The following is a 20,598-nucleotide window of genomic DNA, read 5'->3' as shown; positions in this document are numbered from 1 at the left end:
GATTTGAGCAATTGGAACGATACTCGTTTCTTGATGCTACTGTTGTATGAGCAAAAGTGCCTTGTGCGTCTGCCTACAGTGGCTTCGAATAACAGTAAGTCCTGATGTTACACTCCCAAAAACAACCTCTGTTCCTCGGCTATTCCGTGCCTTCCACCTTCTTCGCATTTACAGTAAAAGTCGAGCCACAGAGTCCGCAGTTGCGATGCCGAAACGACGAAACCCGCGTCATGCGATAGTATCGATAACGCCTCGCATGTAATTTTCAATTGTACCAAGTACAACACAAGGCAAAACTCCCCATCTCTAAGAAAGTATAATGATATTTACAAATTCTTTGAAAAAGAAAATATCAGCGCGTACAATTGACTTCATCGACGAAATTTATGTAAAGCTATAAACAGTACTCCAACATCTTCTATTCTTTGACTTGGCAATTTCCACCTTCAAAAGGCGGGCGGCCAAATAATCCCACGCTACGCACGGGTAGCATGGTAACTTAAACCCAAAAAAAAAAAAAATAAATTAAAATAAAATATCTTCAAATGCCGGAGCAAGTGGAAAATTCAGAAGTGAAGTCGCCGACTTATGATATTTCAAAGTTCCGACTTAAGCGGATTCTCCATAACAACAGTGTTCGAAAGAGTATTGCATTGCTGGGCACCTTCCCGGATCTCTCCGAGACAGACGACGCTATTGTGGTTTTTGAGAAAAATGGTGTGTTTAAAATGGTAAATGACGCGGTTCTGAAATGTGTTTTACTATCATTTATTATTCTCTGCAGCGTATCAGGAGAGCGACGTGTCCACGTCCAAAGAGTCAGCGGCAAAGCCAAGTTACTTTAGCGCGGAGTTAAAGGTAGACACGGAGTTCATTAATAACATATACGGCAGTTTTCAGGTTGTGCCCAGTCCGGATCTATGCGGCAAGTGGAAATCGGTCGCCTTTGCTGCTCACGTAATCAACATTTTCCCATTTTATAGGTGTTAAGAGCACAGTGATTTATCCGGCCACAGACAAGCACGTCGAGAAGTATTCCATATGCCAGAAGTATCTCATTAGAGAAACGCCAGATCTCTACGAAAGCACAACGCTTCCGTACATCAACCTGAGTCAATTCTCTCTGGAATGGGTCTACAACATACTGGAACACAAGAAGGAAACCGAGAGAATCGTATTTGAGGATAACGATCCAGAAACCGGCTTCATTCTGCTGCCAGATCTAAAATGGGATGGTCGGAATGTAGAAAACCTCTACCTGCTCGGTATAGTTCACAAACACAATATTAAATCCCTTCGTGATCTGAATGGCAACCACCTGCCGCTGCTGCGGAATATGCGCCAGTCCGCTAAGGATGCCATCTCGAAACGATATGGCCTCAATCCCAACCAGCTCCGCATGTATTTCCACTATCAGCCCTCGTTCTACCATCTGCATGTGCACATTAATCCCATTAGGAACGATGCCCCAGGCATTTGGTGCGAGAAATCCCACATGTTGGACACTGTAATAAGCAACTTGGAACTTTTGCCAGACTTTTACCAGCGCGCCACTTTACCCTTCGTCTTGTATGAGGGTAATAAGCTATTGGATTTGTATGAGGAGAAGATAACCGTTCGCAGTGTAGCAGCACCGAGAAGTGACTCGAAAGAGCAGGAAAAAGTGCCTGCGGTGCAATCAGCTATCGAAGGTTTTAGTGATGGTGACCTAGAAGAGAGGGAATGCAAACGCATAAAGTTGGCCACACCAGAGCCAAAGGAGGCTGAGGTACCTGCCCAAGCCTGTGCATAGGCTTAAATCAAGCAAGCCCACGAAATAAGAGCAAAATAAACGATTTCTTCGGAAGTACATACCACTTTAATCGTTACCTATTACGGGTACGCTATTACCTTATCTGCAAAAGAAATCTAATATTTTATCTATCAAAATAGTCTAGTTTTTATACTTTATTTAAAGCAAAATAAAAAAAAACTATTCCATTTGGTATCTTAACCATTTTTCAGTTTGGGTCACTTGCTCACTTCCTGGATTGTATAATAATTTTTCTGGACAATTTATTCTGCTACTGATCAAGACGTGAAATAGCCGAATGGAATTATTCATCTATCTCAAGTCAATTGACTTACTTTGAGTACATATATTTAACGCTTCGGTTGCTGTGCATCGCTAGTCGAATCTCAAGCGCACTGTCTTAACTAGGCCACCTACGCTACTAAGCAAGCTCTAAGCTTCGGACATCTGGTCTGTTCATCATAACACATAGACGAACTGGCTAGCTAATCAAGTCCAATTGCCAGCACGATTAATTGAAATGAAATGCTCGCGAAACATGTCTAGAGTTAGTCAGCTGTTTGCCTTCTTTATTTATTTATCAATAGTGTAGCTATGTCTGTTGTGTATTGTTTTTTTATGCTCTGCCTGTGTTATATATTTTTTGTTTTTTATTTCAATAATTTATTTATTATTTTTTCGTGGCCTTGCGTATTTGATCATATTTGTAATACAGTTAAATACACGCCACTGCTTTTAGGTTTGTTCTCGTCTCGGCGTGCCTAAACTATCAAATTTTATGAAATTCTAGATGTCATCATATTGGCGCCAAGGCGCTCTTTTGAAACGTGGGGGTTTCGTTATTTTTCTGTATTTAGTTTTCGACTTGCGTTGTGTTTAGCTTTGAGAACTGCGAATTCGATTCGAGTTCGCTCCTTTGAGCGGAGCTATGCTAAGCGGATGCTTGGATATTTTAAGCTCGTTAGCTGCTGCGTGTCGTAAGTGTCATGTGTGTGGGCGTGTCTCGAAATCATCAGCATGGAAGCCTGGTTCAACATCTTTTATGGTACATACATACATAAATATTATTTCGAATACATACATACATATACATATATAGGTATAGGCATATATAAAAATAACAAATAATCGTAGTAATAAAATCGTAATGTGTAATTTCCCAATACATATAATAAAAACAATACGATAAGCGCCGGCTTGCCCTGAATACTAATCATATGCTCTCTCTCAATTGCTCGTCGTGCCCGATTGATCAACGTCCGCATCCTGCTGCTGCTGTTGGTATTGCTGCTGATCCTGTGGCACGTACATCATAGCAGTTGCTGGCGAGGACATGCTGCTCCCCATTGTCTTATCCGCATCGGAAATTGACCAGTTACGCTCCAGCTGCTCCAGTGCCGCCATGGTGGCTGTCGTGGTCACCCCAGCTCCCGAGCTTTCGGCACCAGCCCCATCGCTCATAACGCCAGCCTTCAACGTCTCCTCCAGTAGAACCTCAATTTTGTCTTGGTCGTCGAGATGAACAAAGCCGAGACGAACCAGTTCGCTGGTGAGATCAGCCGCCGTATCATTCTCGTTTACTTGACACGTCAGCTGGCGATTCATTTTGTCATCCATGCGTAGAAGTATTGTCATTATTATGTCATTGCTGTCCTCCTTTATCTTCACGCTGCACATCATGTTGACAATGCGACGCGACTCCGTGTCCACCGGCTCTGGGGTTGCAGACTTAACAGAGTCGGCCCGTTCCGGCGAGGCTGCCCGTGAGCGAAAGTTGGGCGGCTTCTTGCCGTTGTACGTGATCAGCGGATATACCCCATACTTGACGTCCTCAACAAACTTCTCCAGCTTGTCTGCTCCGGCTACATCGGCCAGTCGGTACTGACGTTCCTGTCCGCCAGACATCAGCTGGGCCATTATCACATCTGTCTGATAGTAGCGCTGCATCAGTCCGTCGAATGCAGTCTCTGAGAACATGGTGCGGTTGGCGGGTGAGAAGACCAGACAGTGGGCGGTCAGAAGTTTGAGAGAATGAACCTGCAAAGGTCAAAGATGGGATGAATCTGATGGACTGACTACCACAGTAAGCATGCCCCAGAACTCACCTCAAAAAGCAGTGGATGAAATAGCAGATCGTTTGCGCTGGGCCGGTCCTGGGGATGGGGGTTGAGACACTTCTCTATCAGATCCCTTTGCAGATCGCTTTCTAGGCTGCAGATTGTGCGCTGTATGGTCTCTTCGTTGATGGCAGTCGATTCGCTGTTGCTGGGCTGAATTTCGAGAGCTGCCATTTCCAGGGCGCACATGCCGAAAGCATAGATGTCTAGGGCGGCAGTCAGCTGCTCGGCGGCTCCATACTCCGGCGCCTGGAAATAGTGAGCGCCTCGCTCACGCTCCTGCTCCCGACCGCTTTCGCGGTCCCACTGCCGGCGAACGCTGTAGTGAACAGCGTCGGGCACCACGGAGCCGATCTTGACCAGACCATTGTGCTGGATGAAAATGCTATCACAGGTTAAATTTCCATGGATGATGGGCGGCGTGCAGGAATGCAAATAGCTGAGCGCGGACAGGATCTGAGTGCACCAGCGTCGCCACGACTCCAGCGGCAATCGCTTGGCGTTGCGCTTGGTGCGTTTGAGGAACTGTTTTAGAGACCCGGATGACATGTACTCCGTAATGAAAATCACCCTCGGCCTCTCCGCCTGTTGCGTGTCCGTCCAGTAGCGATGGAACTTGACGATATTCTGATGATCCAGCTGCAGTAGATTGTCAAAGACCTGACGCATCTTTTCCTCCTGAGACTTAAGCTCCTGCATATTGGCATATTGCACCTCATTCCAAACGACCTCGACACCCTCCTCCGTGTCCATGGCCAGATGGACACAATCAATCCCGGGCACATCCCGCTGGTCGACCTCCTCGCGCCGCTTCAGCCACCGACCGCACGGCGACTCTTCCAGAATCTCGCTCTCATCCTCTGAATCGTCGCCGGATTCCCTAGGCGATGAATCCAAATTGACTCCCTCGCTTCCCCCTGCGACGACCACACCAACCCCGCCACCAGCATCAGCTGTTGAAGCTCCCACTATGTGAGGTGGTGGCTGCGGCTGCGACTGCTGTTGCTGCTGCTGGGGAATTGTTGACGCTGGCGTTGCTTGAGAGGATGCATTCGTTGTCGTCAGGTTGGGGACCAACGTGGCCGATCCCGACGGGTTCAGGGTCGGTTCATCCGCGCTACCGCTGCTGCCGGCATTCGCTTGACTATTTGACATTAGGGTGCGGTCACCGATGCTGCTGCTGCTGCTGCCTGCTGCTACTGCTGCTTTCCACCTCAACAAACCTTTAGTTTCGCGGCCCAATGTTTGTTTTCTCTTGCTCTCTTCGCTCTTCGGATTCGTCGATGTCGTCTATGTTTGCTTTTCGTGGTATCCGCGGTGCCTGTGCTCCAAACTACATCCGCTGCTACTCCACAGCCGCCACCTCTGCCCACTCACAAGCACACACATACACACAGGCACGCGCACACACACACACACACACACACCTCCCTCTACGCCTCCCCGTTGTTCAATAACACTCTGCGTTTCGGCTGCGGATGTTGGCTGCCAATGAGCTGCGGCTGCTGGGGCGTTTTTCGGGCTCCTAGCGTCTTCGATTGCTTTATTTTTCAACTGCAGCGCGGACGTCAATCAATTTACTGCACTTATTTGCTGACACGCGGCCGTTTGGTTTATTTAGGCGTTTTTTCACGCTTTTTAAAACACACAAAAAATGTGAGTAAATCGATGCAATCGAGACTATCGATACTCACCCCTCCGCCCATCAGTGATGCCAACTAATAAAAGCAGGAAGCTAATTTTCATTAAAAGATAATTGTCTTTTTCGACACATTCGTCATTCGTATCGGGCTTATAGGCATATAGGTATTTGGCCTTAAAATGTAGTACCACACAGTTGGAGAACAAAATATATATTTTAAAAAGCAGATTTTAGGCTACAGATTTCCCATTTGTCTAGCAATCAAATATCTGAATAGCAAACTGCTATAAAATAGCTGAGTTCGCAGCACTGCCGCTTATCGATACATCGCTTGGAACTTACGCAAATGTGAGCAGTGCAATATCGATATAATTCTATATTTTTGTGTCATCTGTGCCGAAAGTGTCAATCAAATAAATAAATTTAACACTAAGTTTAAACGAATTAATTATTATCTTTCAAAATGGACAGTATAATTGGGCGCAGTCAGTTTGTCTCAGAAACCGCCAATCTATTCACAGATGAAAAAACAGCCAACGCACGAGCCAAGGTAATGTACTGTTCACTACGCCGACGGCGCTTCTAATTTACATTGTTCTCTATGTTTGTATATCCAGGTGGTTGAGTGGTGCAACGAGTTGGCTGCGGCTCCGGCTACAACAAAATGCGAGCTACTGGTGAAAGTGCAGGAAACCGTTTTAAGCTCCTGCGTGGAACTAGCCGAAGAGTTCCTGGAGCCAGTTCTGTCGTTGGCACATGATCAGAACATGGACGTGAGAAAGCAAGTGGTTTGCTTTGTGGAGCAAGTTTGGTAACTATCGCCAGCTCAAGCAAGACATCATAATAGTGGTCCATTATAATATCTGACTTACAGCAAGGTGAAAGTGGAGCTGCTTCCATACGTGATCAATATCATCTCCATGCTGCTGAGAGACAGTTCCGCGCAAGTCATCAAACGTGTGATCCAGGCCTGTGGTAGCATATACAAAAATGGACTGCAGTACTTATGCAGTCTCACAGATCCCAGTGACAGCGCCGAGCAGGCATGGAATATCCTTAGCTTGATCAAGGCTCAGATTTTGGACCTGATTGACAACGAAAACGATGGCATACGTACCAATGCTATTAAGTTCCTAGAAGGCATTATAGTCCTGCAGAGCTTTGCCGACGAGGACAGCCTCAAGCGGGAAGGCGACTTCTCCCTAGTAGACGTTCCCGAAAATTGCAAGCTCATCCGCGCTCAAAAATTACAGGAGGAGGGTACCAACATATTCGACATCATGCTGCAGTTCCACGGCACAACGCACATATCTTCTGTGAACCTGATTGCCTGTACCAGCAGCCTGTGTACAGTGGCCAAAATGCGACCCGTTTTCATGGGAGCTGTGGTGGAGGCCTTCAAGCAGCTCAATGCAAATCTTCCGCCCACGCTCACCGACTCCCAGGTGAGCTCAGTCCGCAAGAGCCTCAAGATGCAGCTACAGACGCTGCTGAAGAACAAAGGAGCCTACGAGTTCTCTGCCACGATACGAGGCATGCTTATGGACTTGGGTTCCACGTCCAATGAGATACAGAAACTGATACCCAAGATGGATAAGCAGGAAACGGCTCGACGGCAAAAGCGCATTTTAGAAAACGCGGCCCAGAGTCTGGCGAAAAAAGCGCGGATCGCCAGCGAGCAGCGTGAGCAGGAGACGCGGGAACTGGAACTCGACGAGGAAGAGCTAGAGCGCCAGCGACAGAAGTCCACCAGGGTCAACGAAAAATTCCTGGCCGAACATTTCCGCGCTCCAGAGGTGGTGGTCAGCTTGGTAGTGGAGTTTCTGCCTGGACTGCCAGTGGAGGTCCCTCAAAAGTTTCTCACCGAGTATACGCCCATCAAACAAATGTCTCTGCAGCAGCAGGTCAGCAACATATCGCGGATCTTTGGTGAGCAGCTTACAGAAAATCGCCTGGGTCCAGGCGCTGCTACCTTCAGCAAGGAGTCACCCATGAGAGCCAAGAAGAGTCGAGAAGTATCTACTACCCCTGAAGCTCCTCAGGTCACACCAATGGACGTGGATGAAGAATCGGCTCGCAAGTTGAGCGAGGAAGAGCTGCAGCGCAAGGAAGAGGCCACGAAGAAGCTGCGCGAGACCATGGAAAGGGCTAAGGGCGAACAGACTGTCATTGAGCGGATGAGAGAGCGCGCCAAGACGCTCAAGCTGCAGGAGATTACCAAACCCCTTCCCCGCAACGTAAAGGAAAAGTTCCTGGTGGATGCAGTCAAGCGAATTCTAAACTCGGAACGGCAGTGCGTCAAGGGGGGAGTGTCTTCCAAGCGCCGCAAGCTGGTAACTGTCATAGCGGCCACATTTCCAGATAATGTGCGCTACGGAATCATGGAGTTTATTCTAGAGGACGTCAAACAGCGCATAGATCTTGCCTTCTCCTGGCTCTTCGAGGAGTACTCCCTGCTGCAGGGTTTTACCAGACACACCTATGTCAAGAGAGAGAATCGCCCAGATCATGCCTACAATGAGCTGTTAAATCAGCTCATTTTCGGAATTGGCGAGCGCTGTGAGCATAAGGAGAAGATCATTCTCCTTCGCCGTGTGTATCTGGAGGCGCCAATCTTACCAGAAGATGTCGTGGGGGACCTGGTCCAGCTAAGTCTGGTCGATGAGTTTTCACAGCATGGTCTGGATCTGATCAAAGATCTGACCGTACTAAGGCCTCCGCGAAAAAACCGCTTTATACGAATTCTACTCAATTTTTCTGTACACGAACGCGCTGATCTGCGGGACCGTTCTCTGAGCCACTTGGTCAACCTCTACCATGTGCACAAGATTCTGCCAGCACGGATCGATGAGTTTGCTCTAGAATGGCTACAATTTCTTGAGCAGGAGAGGCCCCCGTCCTCTATTTTCTCACAGGACTTTGGCAGGCCCACCGCCGATACAGACTGGCGCGAGGACACCACCAAGGTGTGTCTGGGCCTGGCTCTCGCGCTGTTGCCCTACAAACCGGAAGGTAAGAGAGGATTTCAAACAATTAGTTCAAAATAAGCATATACAGTGAATCTGGTTCTCGTTCCTCTTATTATAGTTTACGTTGAGAAAGTATGCCAAGTTTTTGTGACCACTTCCGCGGAGCTGAAACGCACGATCTTGCGCAGTCTGGACATTCCCATAAAGAAGCTTGGTGTGGAGAATCCTACCCTTCTACAGTTAATAGAGGACTGCCCAAAGGGAATGGAAACCCTTGTGATCCGCATCATCTATATACTAACAGAGCGGGTGCCGACACCACCTGTGGATCTGGTGCGACGAGTGCGGGACCTTTACCAGAAAAGGTTGCAGGATGTGCGTGTTATGATACCCGTGCTGAGTGGTTTGTCCCGCTCCGAACTGATCAGCGTGTTGCCCAAACTGATTAAATTGAATCCTGCCGTTGTCAAGGAGGTGTTCAATCGGCTGCTCGGCATTGGGGCCGAGTTTGCCCATCAGACGATGGCTCTGTCGCCCACTGATCTCCTGGTGGCCCTTCACACCATCGATACGAATGTTTGTGATCTAAAGTCTATAGTAAAGGCTACGTCACTATGTCTGGGCGAGCGGGAGTTGTACACGCAGGAGGTACTCATGGCCGTCCTTCAGCAACTAGTGGAAGTTGTTCCATTGCCAACTCTGATGATGCGAACAACGATCCAGAGTCTAACGCTCTATCCGCGACTATCTAACTTTTTGCTGAATCTACTGCAGAGGTTAATAATGAAGCAGGTTTGGCGACAGAAGGTCATCTGGGAGGGGTTCCTCAAGACGGTGCAGCGCCTTAAGCCACAGTCGCTGCCGATTCTATTAAACCTTCCGCCAGCGCAACTTCAGGACGGGCTCCAGCAGTGCCCAGACCTGCGACCTGCTTTGCTAGAGTATGCAGAGAGCGTGCAGGATGAACCGATGAATGGTAGTGGGATTACACAGCAGATCTTGGACATCATCTCAGGAAAGGCGGTAGATGTCTTCATCACGGTAAAGAGTATTTTTCCCCTTTCATAAAGATTTCTTTAATAATCTGTATTCGCAGGACGAAAGTGGCGGCTACATGTCTGCGGATCAGATTAAAAAAGAGGTGCAGGACCCCTCAGACATCTGCGTGATTTCCACAGTGCTGACGTCTCTGACGCCCTTGCCCGTTCCCCCACCAGTTTCTAGCGATCTTAACCAGCCCTTGCCACCTGGGGAGGAATAGGGTGTATCACGAGGCGAAATATTAATTGTTTTGTTTGGATACAGATTAGATTTTTAACTTTAATGAATAAGAAAAATATTAGACTGTTACTTCGGCTTCCATTTTTCCTCCTGTCAGGGCAGCCAGGATATTTCTCGCAGTGATGCGCGACATTTCCTTGCGTGTTTCGATATCGGCGCTTCCAATATGAGGCAATATGACCACATTATCCAATTTAAGAAGAGGATCATCAAGAGGCAGTGGCTCTGGTGTGGTCACATCCAGGCCGGCAGCTAGAATACGTTTGGATTCTAGTGCTTCATGCAAAGCCTTTTGGACAACAACCCCACCACGCGCAGTATTTATAAAAATGCAATTGGGTTTCATCTTCTTAAAAGCCCCAGCGTTAAAGATCTCCTTGGTTTCCGGGGTCAAAGCACAGCAGGCCACGATAAAATCGGAGTTTTGCAGCATTTCGTCAAAGTCCACATGACGGCCGTTCACCGCTGCCGCCTCTTGGGGCCGAGCCGTGCGGGTCGTGTAGGTTATCTCTGCTGGCTTGAAAGGGAAAATTCGCGCTGCTATCTCCTGTCCAATGCGTCCAAAGCCCAAGAGCCCCACCCGAGACCCCTTCAGGCCCTGACCACACATCCACATGGGCGCCCAGGACTTCCAGCCGCCGTTGTAGACTTGCTTACTCGCTTCAAACAGACGTCGATTGGTAGCCAGCAGTAGCGCGAGCGTCAACTCCGCCGTGGCATCGGTCAGCACATCCGGAGTGAAGCCCACTCGTATTCCACGTTTCCTGCACTCCTCTACGTCGATATGCTCATAGCCCACTGAGATGGTGGACACGCACTTCAGCTGAGAGCCGGCAGCATCCAATACCTCTGCATCGATCTTGTCTGTAAGAGCGCAGTAAACGGCCTCACAACCCGCAACCTCACGAAGCAGTACTTCCCGAGGCACGGGCAGAGCTTCCTCCCATGTGCTTACATTGCAACTGAAAGATAAATAGTCTATTAATTAAATATGAATTTTATCTCGGCAGACTAGTAGACCACCTCTTACGCAGCAATTCCAAACCGCTGGCATCAACATCTGGTCGAGTCACATACACTCTTGGTTTTGAGCTCATTGTTCTTGTTCCACGTAATCGTAATACCGGCAACAGCTTTATGCTTTGTGTCAATAGCAATCGTGGTCGCATTAATAAAGAAGTTTGAAAACTACAAAGAGTGCCAACCAAGTAACAGGTTTCAGCCCGGTACAGTGTTGTCAATTAAGCTTTTTTCTCGTCAGATCTAGCTTTTTTCACAACAAGGAGCGGGGAAAAATTCAAATACAAATTTCTGCTCGCTATCCTCTTATATTCTAGTTACATATGTACATATAATTGAATGCAATATACCCATAAATTCTTTCAATGCCAGGTGTAAACATAATTTTGATTTTCTGTCAATCTAGCTGTTTTGTTGATTTATGCTATCTGGCAACACCAAACAAAACATCATCGTGAAACGCCAAACAAAAAATAGCTACCTTGTTGTTGCCGATCGAAAAGTTCTAGATGCATGGCATTCGTAATATTGATCAAACGTGTACGTAGTATTCCTGTAGCCATTGCCTCCCATCAACGCGGGTTGCATACACGGGCCAGTCGAATGGGGCCGTCTACTCCACCAAAGGAGCTGTCAGCCGAAATGGTTTCGCAGCTTGGAAAGCCACCGAGAATGCGTGCGGATCCTGCGTTCAGGAAGGTAGATACTCCCGAGTTCCATGGCATTTTTACTCCGGAAGTGGACTCGTTGGTGTCCCTCTTCAAAAAGTATGACTATGAGATAAGAATTGCCGGCGGAGCCGTCCGCGACATTATAATGGGTATCAAGCCAAAGGACATTGACTTCGCGACCACAGCCACGCCAGATCAGATGAAAGATATGTTTACCAAGGAAAACGTTCGTATGATCAATTCCAAGGGCGAGAAGCATGGAACCATTACTCCGCGGATCAATGGCAAGGAGAACTTCGAAGTGACCACTTTGCGCATCGACGTCCGCACCAATGGCCGACACGCGGAAGTCGTTTTCACTACCGACTGGCAACTGGATGCGAACCGTCGTGACTTGACTATAAACTCTATGTTCCTCGGCTTTGATGGCACTGTTTATGACTACTTTTATGGCTACGATGATTTGCAGCAGCGTCGCGTTGTTTTTGTTGGTGATGCTGACATACGAATCAATGAGGACTACTTGCGCATTTTGCGCTACTTTCGCTTTTATGGACGCATAGCAAAAGATGCAGAAAGTCATGATCCCAGCACCTTGGCCGCCATCAAGAAAAACGCTGAAGGTTTGGCAAGGATCAGCGGCGAGCGAATTTGGTCAGAGCTGCAAAAGATAATTGTGGGAAATTACGGAACCGAACTGGTGTTGGAGATGCACCGCTGCAACCTGTTTCAGCATTGTGGGCTTCCTGTTAAGCCCAATTTGAACGAATTTCAAATCCTTTGTGAAACCTTGGAAATTTTTGAGAAGCCCCACTATCCCATTTTGTACATGACGGGGCTGCTTCACTCGGTTGAAGACGCTATGATGCTGCACGAGCGCTTAAAGCTGTCCGCTTTCGAAAGGGATCTGGCTTTGTTTATTACACAGCAGCGAACGAGGGTAAATACAACGCTCACTCCCGGTTAAAAATATCTTATTAAAATGCTTGCTTTCCAGGTGGACTCGGAGTATACTACCCTACGCGATTATCAAAAACTATGCCTGCAGCCGTACGCCAAGCGGGATTACGTCGAGCAACTTCTCAAGTATACCCGCAAAGTAGAGCTCTACAATCAATTGAAGGCATGGTCAACCCCCAGTTTTCCCCTCAACGGCAATATACTCAAGGATCATGGACTTTCTGGCAAGAATATTGGCACTGGTCTATCAATGTTGCGCCTTATGTGGGCAGATAGCGACTTCCAGCTAACCTCTGGTCAGCTACTGGAGAAGCTTCCACAGATTTTAGAGAAACTACAGCCACCTACAGGTGCACCAAGCAAAAAGAAACGAACTCAGTAGCACGATCTGTAATCAAGAATCTAAATTTATTTTCTGTATATAGCTTTACCTAAAATCCTCCTGTTAATGAAGTGCTTTTCTGGAAACTATACAATCACCTTTTATTTGAGTTTATTCCGGTTGGCATCAAATAACTACACTTTTTTAAATATTTGAATGGGTCGCTTGAATCCAGTTTTGCAGTGTTCAGGTATGCCCATTAGCTCCATACTGGCAAAGCCTACCTCTGGACTGAGCAGATATTCAGGGAATTGGTCTGGTCGAAATTTGATGGAATTGTAGTTTTCTCTGATGTGTTCCTAAATGTGAAGTACTTTGAAAGTGAATGATTACCATTTACGAGCATATGCACTCACTTACAGATATTTTTTTACGTCTCCTGTAGCCATCAAAAGATTGAGGCTCTAGGATGAGTTTTCCGTCCGGCCGCAGCTGCAAGAACATGCGGCGGAAAGCCTGCTTCAGGCCAGCATCACAGAAGTTAAGGTGAATCCACTTAGTGACTGAGAGACACAATATCACATCGAACTGGGGACGCTCTATCTCTAGTAGTACATCGTCATCCAGGACATAGTTGCCATGCAAAAATTTCACATTGTAAGGAAACCTAGACCCTGGAGGCGTCAGGTGCTTCAAGGAGCTAATGGTCATTTGAGCATCCTTCACAAGACCGCGGTCAATATCCAGGCCGACGAGACTCTTGGCATTGAACTTTTTGCAAATTTCAATGGACAGATGCCCTGAATTGCAGCCGATGTCGAGCAACTGCTTGTCGCGGAAAAGCTCCGGCTGAGTGCCCAGCACATCTAAGCGTATGTCGTGGAAGTCCTTATCCAGTATGCGCTTTCCGTAGTAGTGCTTGTAGTTACCATACAAGAAATTAAGATCTTTGTTGCGCTTGGTTTTGTTGTTTTGAGGCTTTCCGTCTAGTTGCAAGCGCTTTTTTGGGCTCTGCGGTGGAGGCCGAGGTGTAGTCTCCACCTCGGAGCAGTCCTCTTTCAGTCTTTTGATTTCCAGTGGCTTGTCATCGAAGGTAGCTTTTCTCTTCTCGGGACACTTTTCTGGTGTATTTGCAGGAAGCTGCGTGTTGTTATTGTTTTCCACTTCCATGGCGAAATCTACTAAGTTTTAAAACATATCCAAATGGTGGTTTTATTTTTATTTTTATTTTTTTGAGTGTTTAAGTTACCATTCTACCCGTGCGTAGCGTGGGATTATTTGGCCGCCCGCCTTTTGAAGGTGGAAATTGCCAAGTCAAAGAATAGAAGATGTTGGAGTACTGTTTATAGCATTACATTAATTTCGTCGATGAAGGTAATTAGTGTTTGGTACGCGCTGATGTTTTCTTTTTCAAAGAATTTGTAAATATCATTATACTTTCTTAGAGATGGGAAGTTTTGCCTTGTTGTGTTGTACTTGGTACAATTGAAAATTACATGTGAGGCGTTATCGATACTATCGCATGACGCGGGTTTCGTCGTTTCGGCATCGCAACTGCGGACTCTGTGGCTCGACTTTTACTGTAAGTGCGAAGAAGGTGGAAAGCACGGAATAGCCGAGGAACAGCGGTTGTTTTTGGGAGTGCCCTGTAACATCAGGACTTACTGTTATTCGAAGCCACTGTAGGCAGACGCACAAGGCATACAACAGTAGCATCAAGAAACGAGTATCGTTCCAATTGCTCAAATCTTTATTCCGTCGAATATTACCAGCTATATAGAACATTTGGCCATGCCCACATAATTTTATCCGATTATTGAATCAATTTTTTACTTAACTGGCTTATTTTTAATACTTGCTTTTATTGGATCTTGTCTACAAAAAGGTTTTGGCGAAATAGGTCAAACAAAAAAAGGTTTTTAGCGAAATAGGTCAAAACACAAAAACGAAAGAGGATGGTCGTTCATATTGCTCAATTTAGAGATTCCGTTGAATGTTTCTGGCTAACTAAAATTCTTAGTTCTGCCCACATAATTTAAGCCGTTTTCTTCAAGATTGGCTAGTTTTTAGTCTTTGCTTTTATTGTATTTTGGCTTAAACAAGGCATAAACAAAATAGTTCAACAAACAAAAAACAGTCGCAATGTATACCCTTTGTAAGGCCTTTGTATACACTATTTCGTTAATTAAATATGAAGATCCTGTTTTCCGAACTGTTTTTAAACCGAAATTAATAAAGAAATTTTCTCAAATTGATATTTTTTAGATATATTTATGCATATGATTTTTATCTTGTATATACATACATATATATCTCCTTATACCTATTCTTGGTCTCTGTAAGATGACAATAAACTGCAAAAATCATCGTGATATTTAAAACAGAGACTAAATTGTTTTTGCATTAATTGGAGCCTGGGATGACAAACATTTTCTCAATTCTATAACATCCATTTCCCCCAGGGTATGCCCTGAAAAAACGAACGTAGCCCACCTAAACTCTTATTATTTAAACAGGATAACAACTTAAGCTAAACCGCGGAAAATTATCCCAATAATTTTCAATATTTTCGGTGGAATATTGAAATAAGCGTAATAAGTTAAGAGTTCTAGTCCATGATCGAAAACTATTACTAGACTTGCAACAGCTACCGTTTACGTATGAAAGACAATTATTCTATTCAAAATTACGACTATACTTCGACTCCCCAGTCTAAGTGCAGACCTCCCCGCTATGTATCTGATTGAAGCTAATTAATTAATTTAATTTAAATTTCAAACTTATGAGCGCAGAGACGCTAAAAGGAACCACAAGCTAAACTAATTTGATTAAATATTGATCAATCATAATAAAAATTAATTTGTATTTAACATATATTTCGATAAAAATTTATTTTTGAAGGATGAGAGTTTGGTTTTTGTTTTGAATTGATGAAATAAATGTTCTGCACCCCTGAAGTCTAGTGCTGGAAAACGTGTAAGCTTAATATAATTAGTGAGACCAGCTCAACATAAACTTTGGCGCCCATTTCAAATTTGTCTCTTCTTCAATTTAAATTTCAAGTAATTCGATTTTATTTCTTACATTTGCAAAGCAAGCGTATGCGTATACGTTTATGAATTTGCAATTTTGAATCATGACCATTGTTTGAAATATTCGTTAAATGTGTATCCTGGTAGCCGCGAAAGGTAGGGCGAAGCGTATTCCTGACCAGTAGAGCGTACGCCGCATGTTGACCCCGCTCCGCAAAAGGGCGAGCAAAGTATACCAATGATAATTCGGACAGGGCACTGGTATAATGCCGGCAAGGGTTGAATTTTAAATTTTCATTAGTTGACACACGCATAACAATGATCTGGCAGCGACTCGGGTATGTCCGACATGTGGGTGATTTTTCCAAGAGGGAAGTCTTCTTAAAGAATATGTATATATACGACGCCACTGTTTATGTGGCTTCAGCTATGATTTTTAAAATCCTTTTAATTTCCCAACGCCTTCCCAACATACCATTACCCAAAGTGCTCATTAGGCGGCAAGAGATAAATTCTATCAAAATAAATTGTAAATTTTACAGAAAAAGAAAGGGTTTGCACAAGACATTTCCCAGGCAGAACTTGTCCAATGTGAAAGGAAAAATTAAAATAAAATTTCAGTTCAAATTTTGAGACACGGCAAGGCAGGGGAGAGGGTTGGTCTGCCTAGAAACCAGTTTTAGCTACTTTCCTGAACAAAAGGATGCAACATCTATTAAAACTTCAAATGACTTGTTGTTTTTGCCCCTCTGCAGCTTCCGCCCGTCCACGTCCCTTGATGGATGGGTCACGCACACACGGACAACTGGCATCCTGAGGCATATGAAATTCAAAACCCGTTTGTCGTGCTCGGCTGCAAGGAACCAAAGCTGCACAGCGTCCACCAGTAATCTGCTGCACATGCGCAGCACTCTGGGCTCGGAGCAGAAGCGAAATTAGAAAGGATTTGTTTGGTCAAATCCATCGGTGGGCATGAAAAAATTTGAATACCCATATGCACGCCGTTGCCCTGTAGGGCGGCGTCACTAACAAGCGCACCACGCACAGTACCCGGAGTTGACAACGCGATGGGCAAAGCAATGAGCTGCGGCTGTCCAAGGGTCCGTGGTCCAGCAGCAGGGCCCTGGTAATTCAAGTCGTTCGGGGGTAGCAAAGGGTTGCCCGCGCTATTGTAACTTTATAATTTTGGGTCAGCGTGCTGGTCTACTCTCCATACGAACTCCGAGCCCACCTCCCGCCATCCCTTCCACATCAAACTTTTTCCTTTTGGGCATACAAATGTAGCATCAAATTATTTTGAAAAATCTATGTTCTTGTCGTTGTGTGGCTGCGGCTGCATCTATCGATCATTTGCATATTTACTGTATGAGTGGTCCACTTTTTTTTCTACGAAATAAACATTTTTAGATAAAGGTAGAATGTGTATACCCTAGAAGAGGGTATTATGATTTTGACCAGATTTTTACAACGCACAGGAAGAAGCAACCTCCGACCCTATAAACTATATTTCTGCATACTATGAAAGAGTATTTTCTTGATCAGAAGACAGATCAGAAAACTGAGTCAATATAGCCATGCACGTCTGTCTGATTCTAGAGTCCTCTGTCCGTCAGTTTTTAAACTTTCTGGCTAAAACACTACGCAGACCCTAATATTGATACCTTGGAACCGCCAAGACCTGTCAGTGGTCCATCTTGAACTATATCATCTGAATGTATTTCAAAGGATAGAAATTTGTGTTTTATTGGTACCATATTTACCTTAATGTTATGTTAGTGACTGGGCTGAAGTTTTTAGCATGTACCGTAAATAATGATTTATTTAAATTAAATTAAATTAATAATTTACACCCACAATGGACTTAGAAGAACTTGATTTATACCATGATTTTAAAGTTTCTTATTTTTGTACGATTTCCTTCAATGACAATTATTAGTTTTGAGTAATTTGATAAGACTTAGGCTTCGACATTATTTTTGATACAAAAAATAAAAGTCAAATCGCCGTTGATCAGTAAGCATAATTTTGAATGCCGCAAATGATGTTTCAACCCAAAGTCTAAAAACTTTTTAGATATTCGAGTGGATAAAAGACATAATCGCATATTATGAAATAAGATAATATTGCATTCCTAATTCCACATATAGTGGTAGGGACATTACCCGTTTTAGTATGAGTACGAGCATGTACGTATGCCGACTAGTCCGTTTCGGTTTTCTAATTTTAGGTTGTGCTAAAGTGCAAAACTTTGCATAGTCGAACAGAAGGAAATGTCGAGATGGCGGTTCACCTTTGGGACACTCTCTCATTAATCTGCATGACTATCGGCACTCGATGCCATAAATCCAGCTTAATGCGGCACAAAAGCCACAAAACCAGGCCATAGTCGAGGCCGGATACCTCTCCTTAGTCAGCAGTCTTCACGGGTGAACGCATTTAGCAGTTCAAGCTGGCATAACAAAAACCGAAGGCGAACTCTGAACCTACCCCGCAATACCGGGTCAATGAAAAATCGTTTCAGTTTTGAGGCAAAAATCATTAAATTCGTCACAAAAAATAGAAGAAAAGGGGGAAAACTAAGGAAAACTGCCAGGCAAGGGTTGGAGACCTCAGACAGACCTTTGGCAAGGAGTAGACGATCTCCTTTTGTTTGTATTTCACCTCTACGCGTAATTTACTGTGAACCCTGCGAGGATCAGGGATGAGGATGAGGATGAAGAAGGCTGATGACTATCTTCGACCCGGTACTGGGTATTGGGGTTGGTGCTGCAGCCTCGGCAAAAGTGACATCATAAGACGTGACACATTTGAACTCGAGATCGAAGCATAGGACCTCTTGCAATACTCTGCACCCTTTGATACCTGGCCTGGGGTTTTCGGTTATTTGATCGCTCGTAAATTTCTTTTCGCTGGGCTACGTTTCATGATCTCAATCGAAATCTTTTGGCGATTTTTGCACTGTGGGAAATTTTTGCGGAAGGAAGCGCGATCATGATCGATGGCTGTATAGAGTTTCAATAGGGTTAAAGGGGCGGCACTCGTTGGTCGCCTGAACCGCCGAACCGTCCGGAATGGGGAAAAAGGAAACTTTTTGTGTGCAGAAAGCGAAACCAGAAACTCAAGTTCTACGCTACATTTCCTCAAATTTCCATTCTGAAGTTTAACCGCTTAATTATTGCCTAAGTGCATTTTCACACCATTTTCCAGGCGTTTTTCGGGCGGAAAACCAGTTTTCCTAAATCGTGTTATGGTCTGCGCTTGACCACAGCCCATTTTGACTCTACCGTTTTGATAAATTTTCATTGTTTGTTTGTAGGTTTTCGTGGCGCGTGTCCAAACAAGTTAACCCCTTGACAGCCAGGGTGACCGCTTGACCAGCGCCCGGCACGATTCCTGCTCGACTTGATGTTGTCCGCACATCCTCTGGGCACGAAACCCAAAGCACGTGCGTTTAATTAGGAAGTCGCCCGTGGTCAACTTGTCGGTCAGTGAAGGAAAGGTTTTAAAGATCTCAACAAGGGAAATCATATAATTATGACTAGACCTACAATAACTATAATGCGAAGATACACGCATAGGTACATACATACATAATATGTACATATGTCTAACTATGTATGTATTTTGGTACTACATAGACCCACTCATGACTGGGATCTCCTGCTGGACTTGCATTCACCTCCCAAGCCCATAGCTATCCACCCTTTTTTTTTTGCCGCTCAGCTCTTTATTTTTGTTGGAAATTGTGTGATTTGAAAAATTTATAAATGCTACATTTTGGCAAAAGGCTGTCATTGTCACGGCCATCATGGAAAGGGGTAGCTGGGCTCCTATGTACTGAAAGGATAAAGGATGCTGTGCCCTGTCGCCTGACAGCGTGTTCAATTGTTGAGGACATAGAAAAGCGTTACGCTCTCAGATGTTTGCTAAATACAACAAAAAATTCGCTGACCTTCCCGCAGAATTTTCGAAAATCTGTTCAGTGAGAGAGGGATAAAATGCGTAAGAGGGGGGAAAGTGTGGTAGGTTGAAAGAGCGAAGAGAGAGAGAGAGAGAGAGACGAGACCGCGTTAGCTGCGTTCTCTTAAATGGAATTGGAAATTCAAAGTCAAAAGTTTTGGCTTTTTCAAGGACATCAACGCATCATTAATATTTGCTTGAACTTTTACGATCATCTATCAATCGATCTATTGTCAGTATATCTTAAGGTATAGGTATAGGCTTTGCTCGCGACGGCAAGTCAAGCAAATCAATGGGAGATTCTCGTGTGGGGCGAATGAATGAAGATTCAGGAAAACTATCAATCTGCTTGTACTCTCTAAAAAACGAAACGGATAATCCTAGAAATCTTAACTCTTAACTTAAAAGCGCACATGGACCTGGCCATAAATAGTTGGACTGGTAAACATCACCTGGTGGGTTGAGTCTTTAAATGTTTCTGCAAAGATTTCTTTAAGCACTGATTGCAATGATTTAAGCAATGTTTCTCGATGAAAATCGATTCGGCTTTATAGTTTTCAATATTTTAAGTATCATGTCGGAAAAAACTAAAACTAAATTTTAGATCTGAGTGGTCTCAAGAACAGAATATACATATAAGCTTTATTATGACTTCAGACTTCCCCAGTGCCACTTCCTAAATTCGAAATCCCTTCTTACACTGATTGTAATCAACTTTACCTAGCAGTAGAAAAACTATAGCTATAAAAATAATTTTATTCAGAGAGCGTAAGTTATAAATGATAAACTGTAAATGGCGTTGCATATATTTTCCGAGAATTCATTCCGCTAG

The 20,598-nt window shown here is 44.8% G+C and overlaps 6 protein-coding genes across 8 annotated transcripts; 3 read left to right on the top strand and 3 right to left on the bottom strand.

The window, feature by feature from the left end:
* The first annotated feature begins 275 nt into the window (after window positions 1–275).
* Window positions 276–1,922, top strand: LOC108156456 (m7GpppX diphosphatase). Its single transcript, XM_017287918.2, has 3 exons — window positions 276–717; window positions 785–925; window positions 984–1,922. Exons 1-3 carry the CDS (start codon window positions 546–548, stop codon window positions 1,790–1,792), a joined length of 1,122 nt encoding a protein of 373 aa, XP_017143407.1. The 5' UTR covers window positions 276–545; the 3' UTR covers window positions 1,793–1,922.
* A 411-nt stretch (window positions 1,923–2,333) lies between these two features.
* Window positions 2,334–5,593, bottom strand: LOC108156455 (nuclear receptor-binding protein homolog). Its single transcript, XM_017287917.2, has 2 exons — window positions 3,898–5,593; window positions 2,334–3,829 (listed from the first exon to the last, which is right to left on the bottom strand). Exons 1-2 carry the CDS (start codon window positions 5,062–5,064, stop codon window positions 3,020–3,022), a joined length of 1,977 nt encoding a protein of 658 aa, XP_017143406.1. The 5' UTR covers window positions 5,065–5,593; the 3' UTR covers window positions 2,334–3,019.
* A 336-nt stretch (window positions 5,594–5,929) lies between these two features.
* LOC108155870 (symplekin) lies at window positions 5,930–9,870 on the top strand. Its single transcript, XM_017286989.2, has 5 exons — window positions 5,930–6,101; window positions 6,169–6,362; window positions 6,426–8,563; window positions 8,639–9,561; window positions 9,617–9,870. Exons 1-5 carry the CDS (start codon window positions 6,015–6,017, stop codon window positions 9,779–9,781), a joined length of 3,507 nt encoding a protein of 1,168 aa, XP_017142478.1. The 5' UTR covers window positions 5,930–6,014; the 3' UTR covers window positions 9,782–9,870.
* Window positions 9,821–11,073, bottom strand: LOC108155872 (glyoxylate reductase/hydroxypyruvate reductase). The gene is made up of 2 exons (XM_017286991.2): window positions 10,825–11,073; window positions 9,821–10,763 (listed from the first exon to the last, which is right to left on the bottom strand). Exons 1-2 carry the CDS (start codon window positions 10,968–10,970, stop codon window positions 9,860–9,862), a joined length of 1,050 nt encoding a protein of 349 aa, XP_017142480.1. The 5' UTR covers window positions 10,971–11,073; the 3' UTR covers window positions 9,821–9,859.
* Window positions 11,074–11,234: 161 nt separating this feature from the next.
* LOC108155871 (CCA tRNA nucleotidyltransferase 1, mitochondrial) lies at window positions 11,235–12,923 on the top strand. Its single transcript, XM_017286990.2, has 2 exons — window positions 11,235–12,432; window positions 12,490–12,923. The coding sequence occupies exons 1-2, from the start codon at window positions 11,335–11,337 to the stop codon at window positions 12,832–12,834; spliced, it is 1,443 nt and encodes a 480-aa protein (XP_017142479.1). The 5' UTR covers window positions 11,235–11,334; the 3' UTR covers window positions 12,835–12,923.
* LOC108155873 (probable RNA methyltransferase CG1239) lies at window positions 12,844–14,265 on the bottom strand. Of its 3 annotated transcripts, none has more exons than XM_017286992.2 (3): window positions 14,024–14,264; window positions 13,195–13,955; window positions 12,844–13,133 (listed from the first exon to the last, which is right to left on the bottom strand). In XM_017286992.2, exons 2-3 carry the CDS (start codon window positions 13,942–13,944, stop codon window positions 12,969–12,971), a joined length of 915 nt encoding a protein of 304 aa, XP_017142481.1. In that variant the 5' UTR covers window positions 13,945–13,955; window positions 14,024–14,264; the 3' UTR covers window positions 12,844–12,968. The 3 variants fall into 3 exon arrangements, with proteins under 3 accessions (XP_017142481.1, XP_017142482.1, XP_017142483.1); XM_017286993.2 differs by having other exon boundaries at window positions 13,195–13,952; XM_017286994.2 differs by having other exon boundaries at window positions 12,976–13,133; window positions 13,191–13,955; window positions 14,024–14,265.
* Between the last annotated feature and the right edge of the window lie 6,333 nt (window positions 14,266–20,598).

The sequence above is a fragment of the Drosophila miranda genome, chromosome 2 (genome assembly GCF_003369915.1).
Source record: "Drosophila miranda strain MSH22 chromosome 2, D.miranda_PacBio2.1, whole genome shotgun sequence".
Classification (NCBI taxonomy): Eukaryota; Metazoa; Arthropoda; class Insecta; order Diptera; family Drosophilidae; genus Drosophila; species Drosophila miranda.
Note: the sequence above shows the minus strand (reverse complement) of the source record. Positions and strands in the feature narration are given on the sequence as shown.

Coding starts and splice junctions, on each gene's coding strand:
- LOC108155871 (XM_017286990.2), top strand. CDS start 11,335: ATGGCATTCGTAATATTGATCAAACGTGTACGTAGTATTCCTGTAGCC. Junction 12,433..12,489: donor TTACACAGCAGCGAACGAGG/GTAAATACAACG, acceptor CTTGCTTTCCAG/GTGGACTCGGAGTATACTAC.
- LOC108155870 (XM_017286989.2), top strand. CDS start 6,015: ATGGACAGTATAATTGGGCGCAGTCAGTTTGTCTCAGAAACCGCCAAT. Junction 6,102..6,168: donor CAGCCAACGCACGAGCCAAG/GTAATGTACTGT, acceptor TTGTATATCCAG/GTGGTTGAGTGGTGCAACGA. Junction 9,562..9,616: donor CGGTAGATGTCTTCATCACG/GTAAAGAGTATT, acceptor CTGTATTCGCAG/GACGAAAGTGGCGGCTACAT.
- LOC108156455 (XM_017287917.2), bottom strand. CDS start 5,064: ATGTCAAATAGTCAAGCGAATGCCGGCAGCAGCGGTAGCGCGGATGAA. Junction 3,830..3,897: donor TTCATCCACTGCTTTTTGAG/GTGAGTTCTGGG, acceptor TGACCTTTGCAG/GTTCATTCTCTCAAACTTCT.
- LOC108155873 (XM_017286992.2), bottom strand. CDS start 13,944: ATGGAAGTGGAAAACAATAACAACACGCAGCTTCCTGCAAATACACCA. Junction 13,134..13,194: donor GGAGACGTAAAAAAATATCT/GTAAGTGAGTGC, acceptor CTTCACATTTAG/GAACACATCAGAGAAAACTA.
- LOC108155872 (XM_017286991.2), bottom strand. CDS start 10,970: ATGCGACCACGATTGCTATTGACACAAAGCATAAAGCTGTTGCCGGTA. Junction 10,764..10,824: donor TTGGAATTGCTGCGTAAGAG/GTGGTCTACTAG, acceptor TTTATCTTTCAG/TTGCAATGTAAGCACATGGG.
- LOC108156456 (XM_017287918.2), top strand. CDS start 546: ATGCCGGAGCAAGTGGAAAATTCAGAAGTGAAGTCGCCGACTTATGAT. Junction 718..784: donor TGTGGTTTTTGAGAAAAATG/GTGTGTTTAAAA, acceptor TATTCTCTGCAG/CGTATCAGGAGAGCGACGTG. Junction 926..983: donor GCCCAGTCCGGATCTATGCG/GCAAGTGGAAAT, acceptor CCCATTTTATAG/GTGTTAAGAGCACAGTGATT.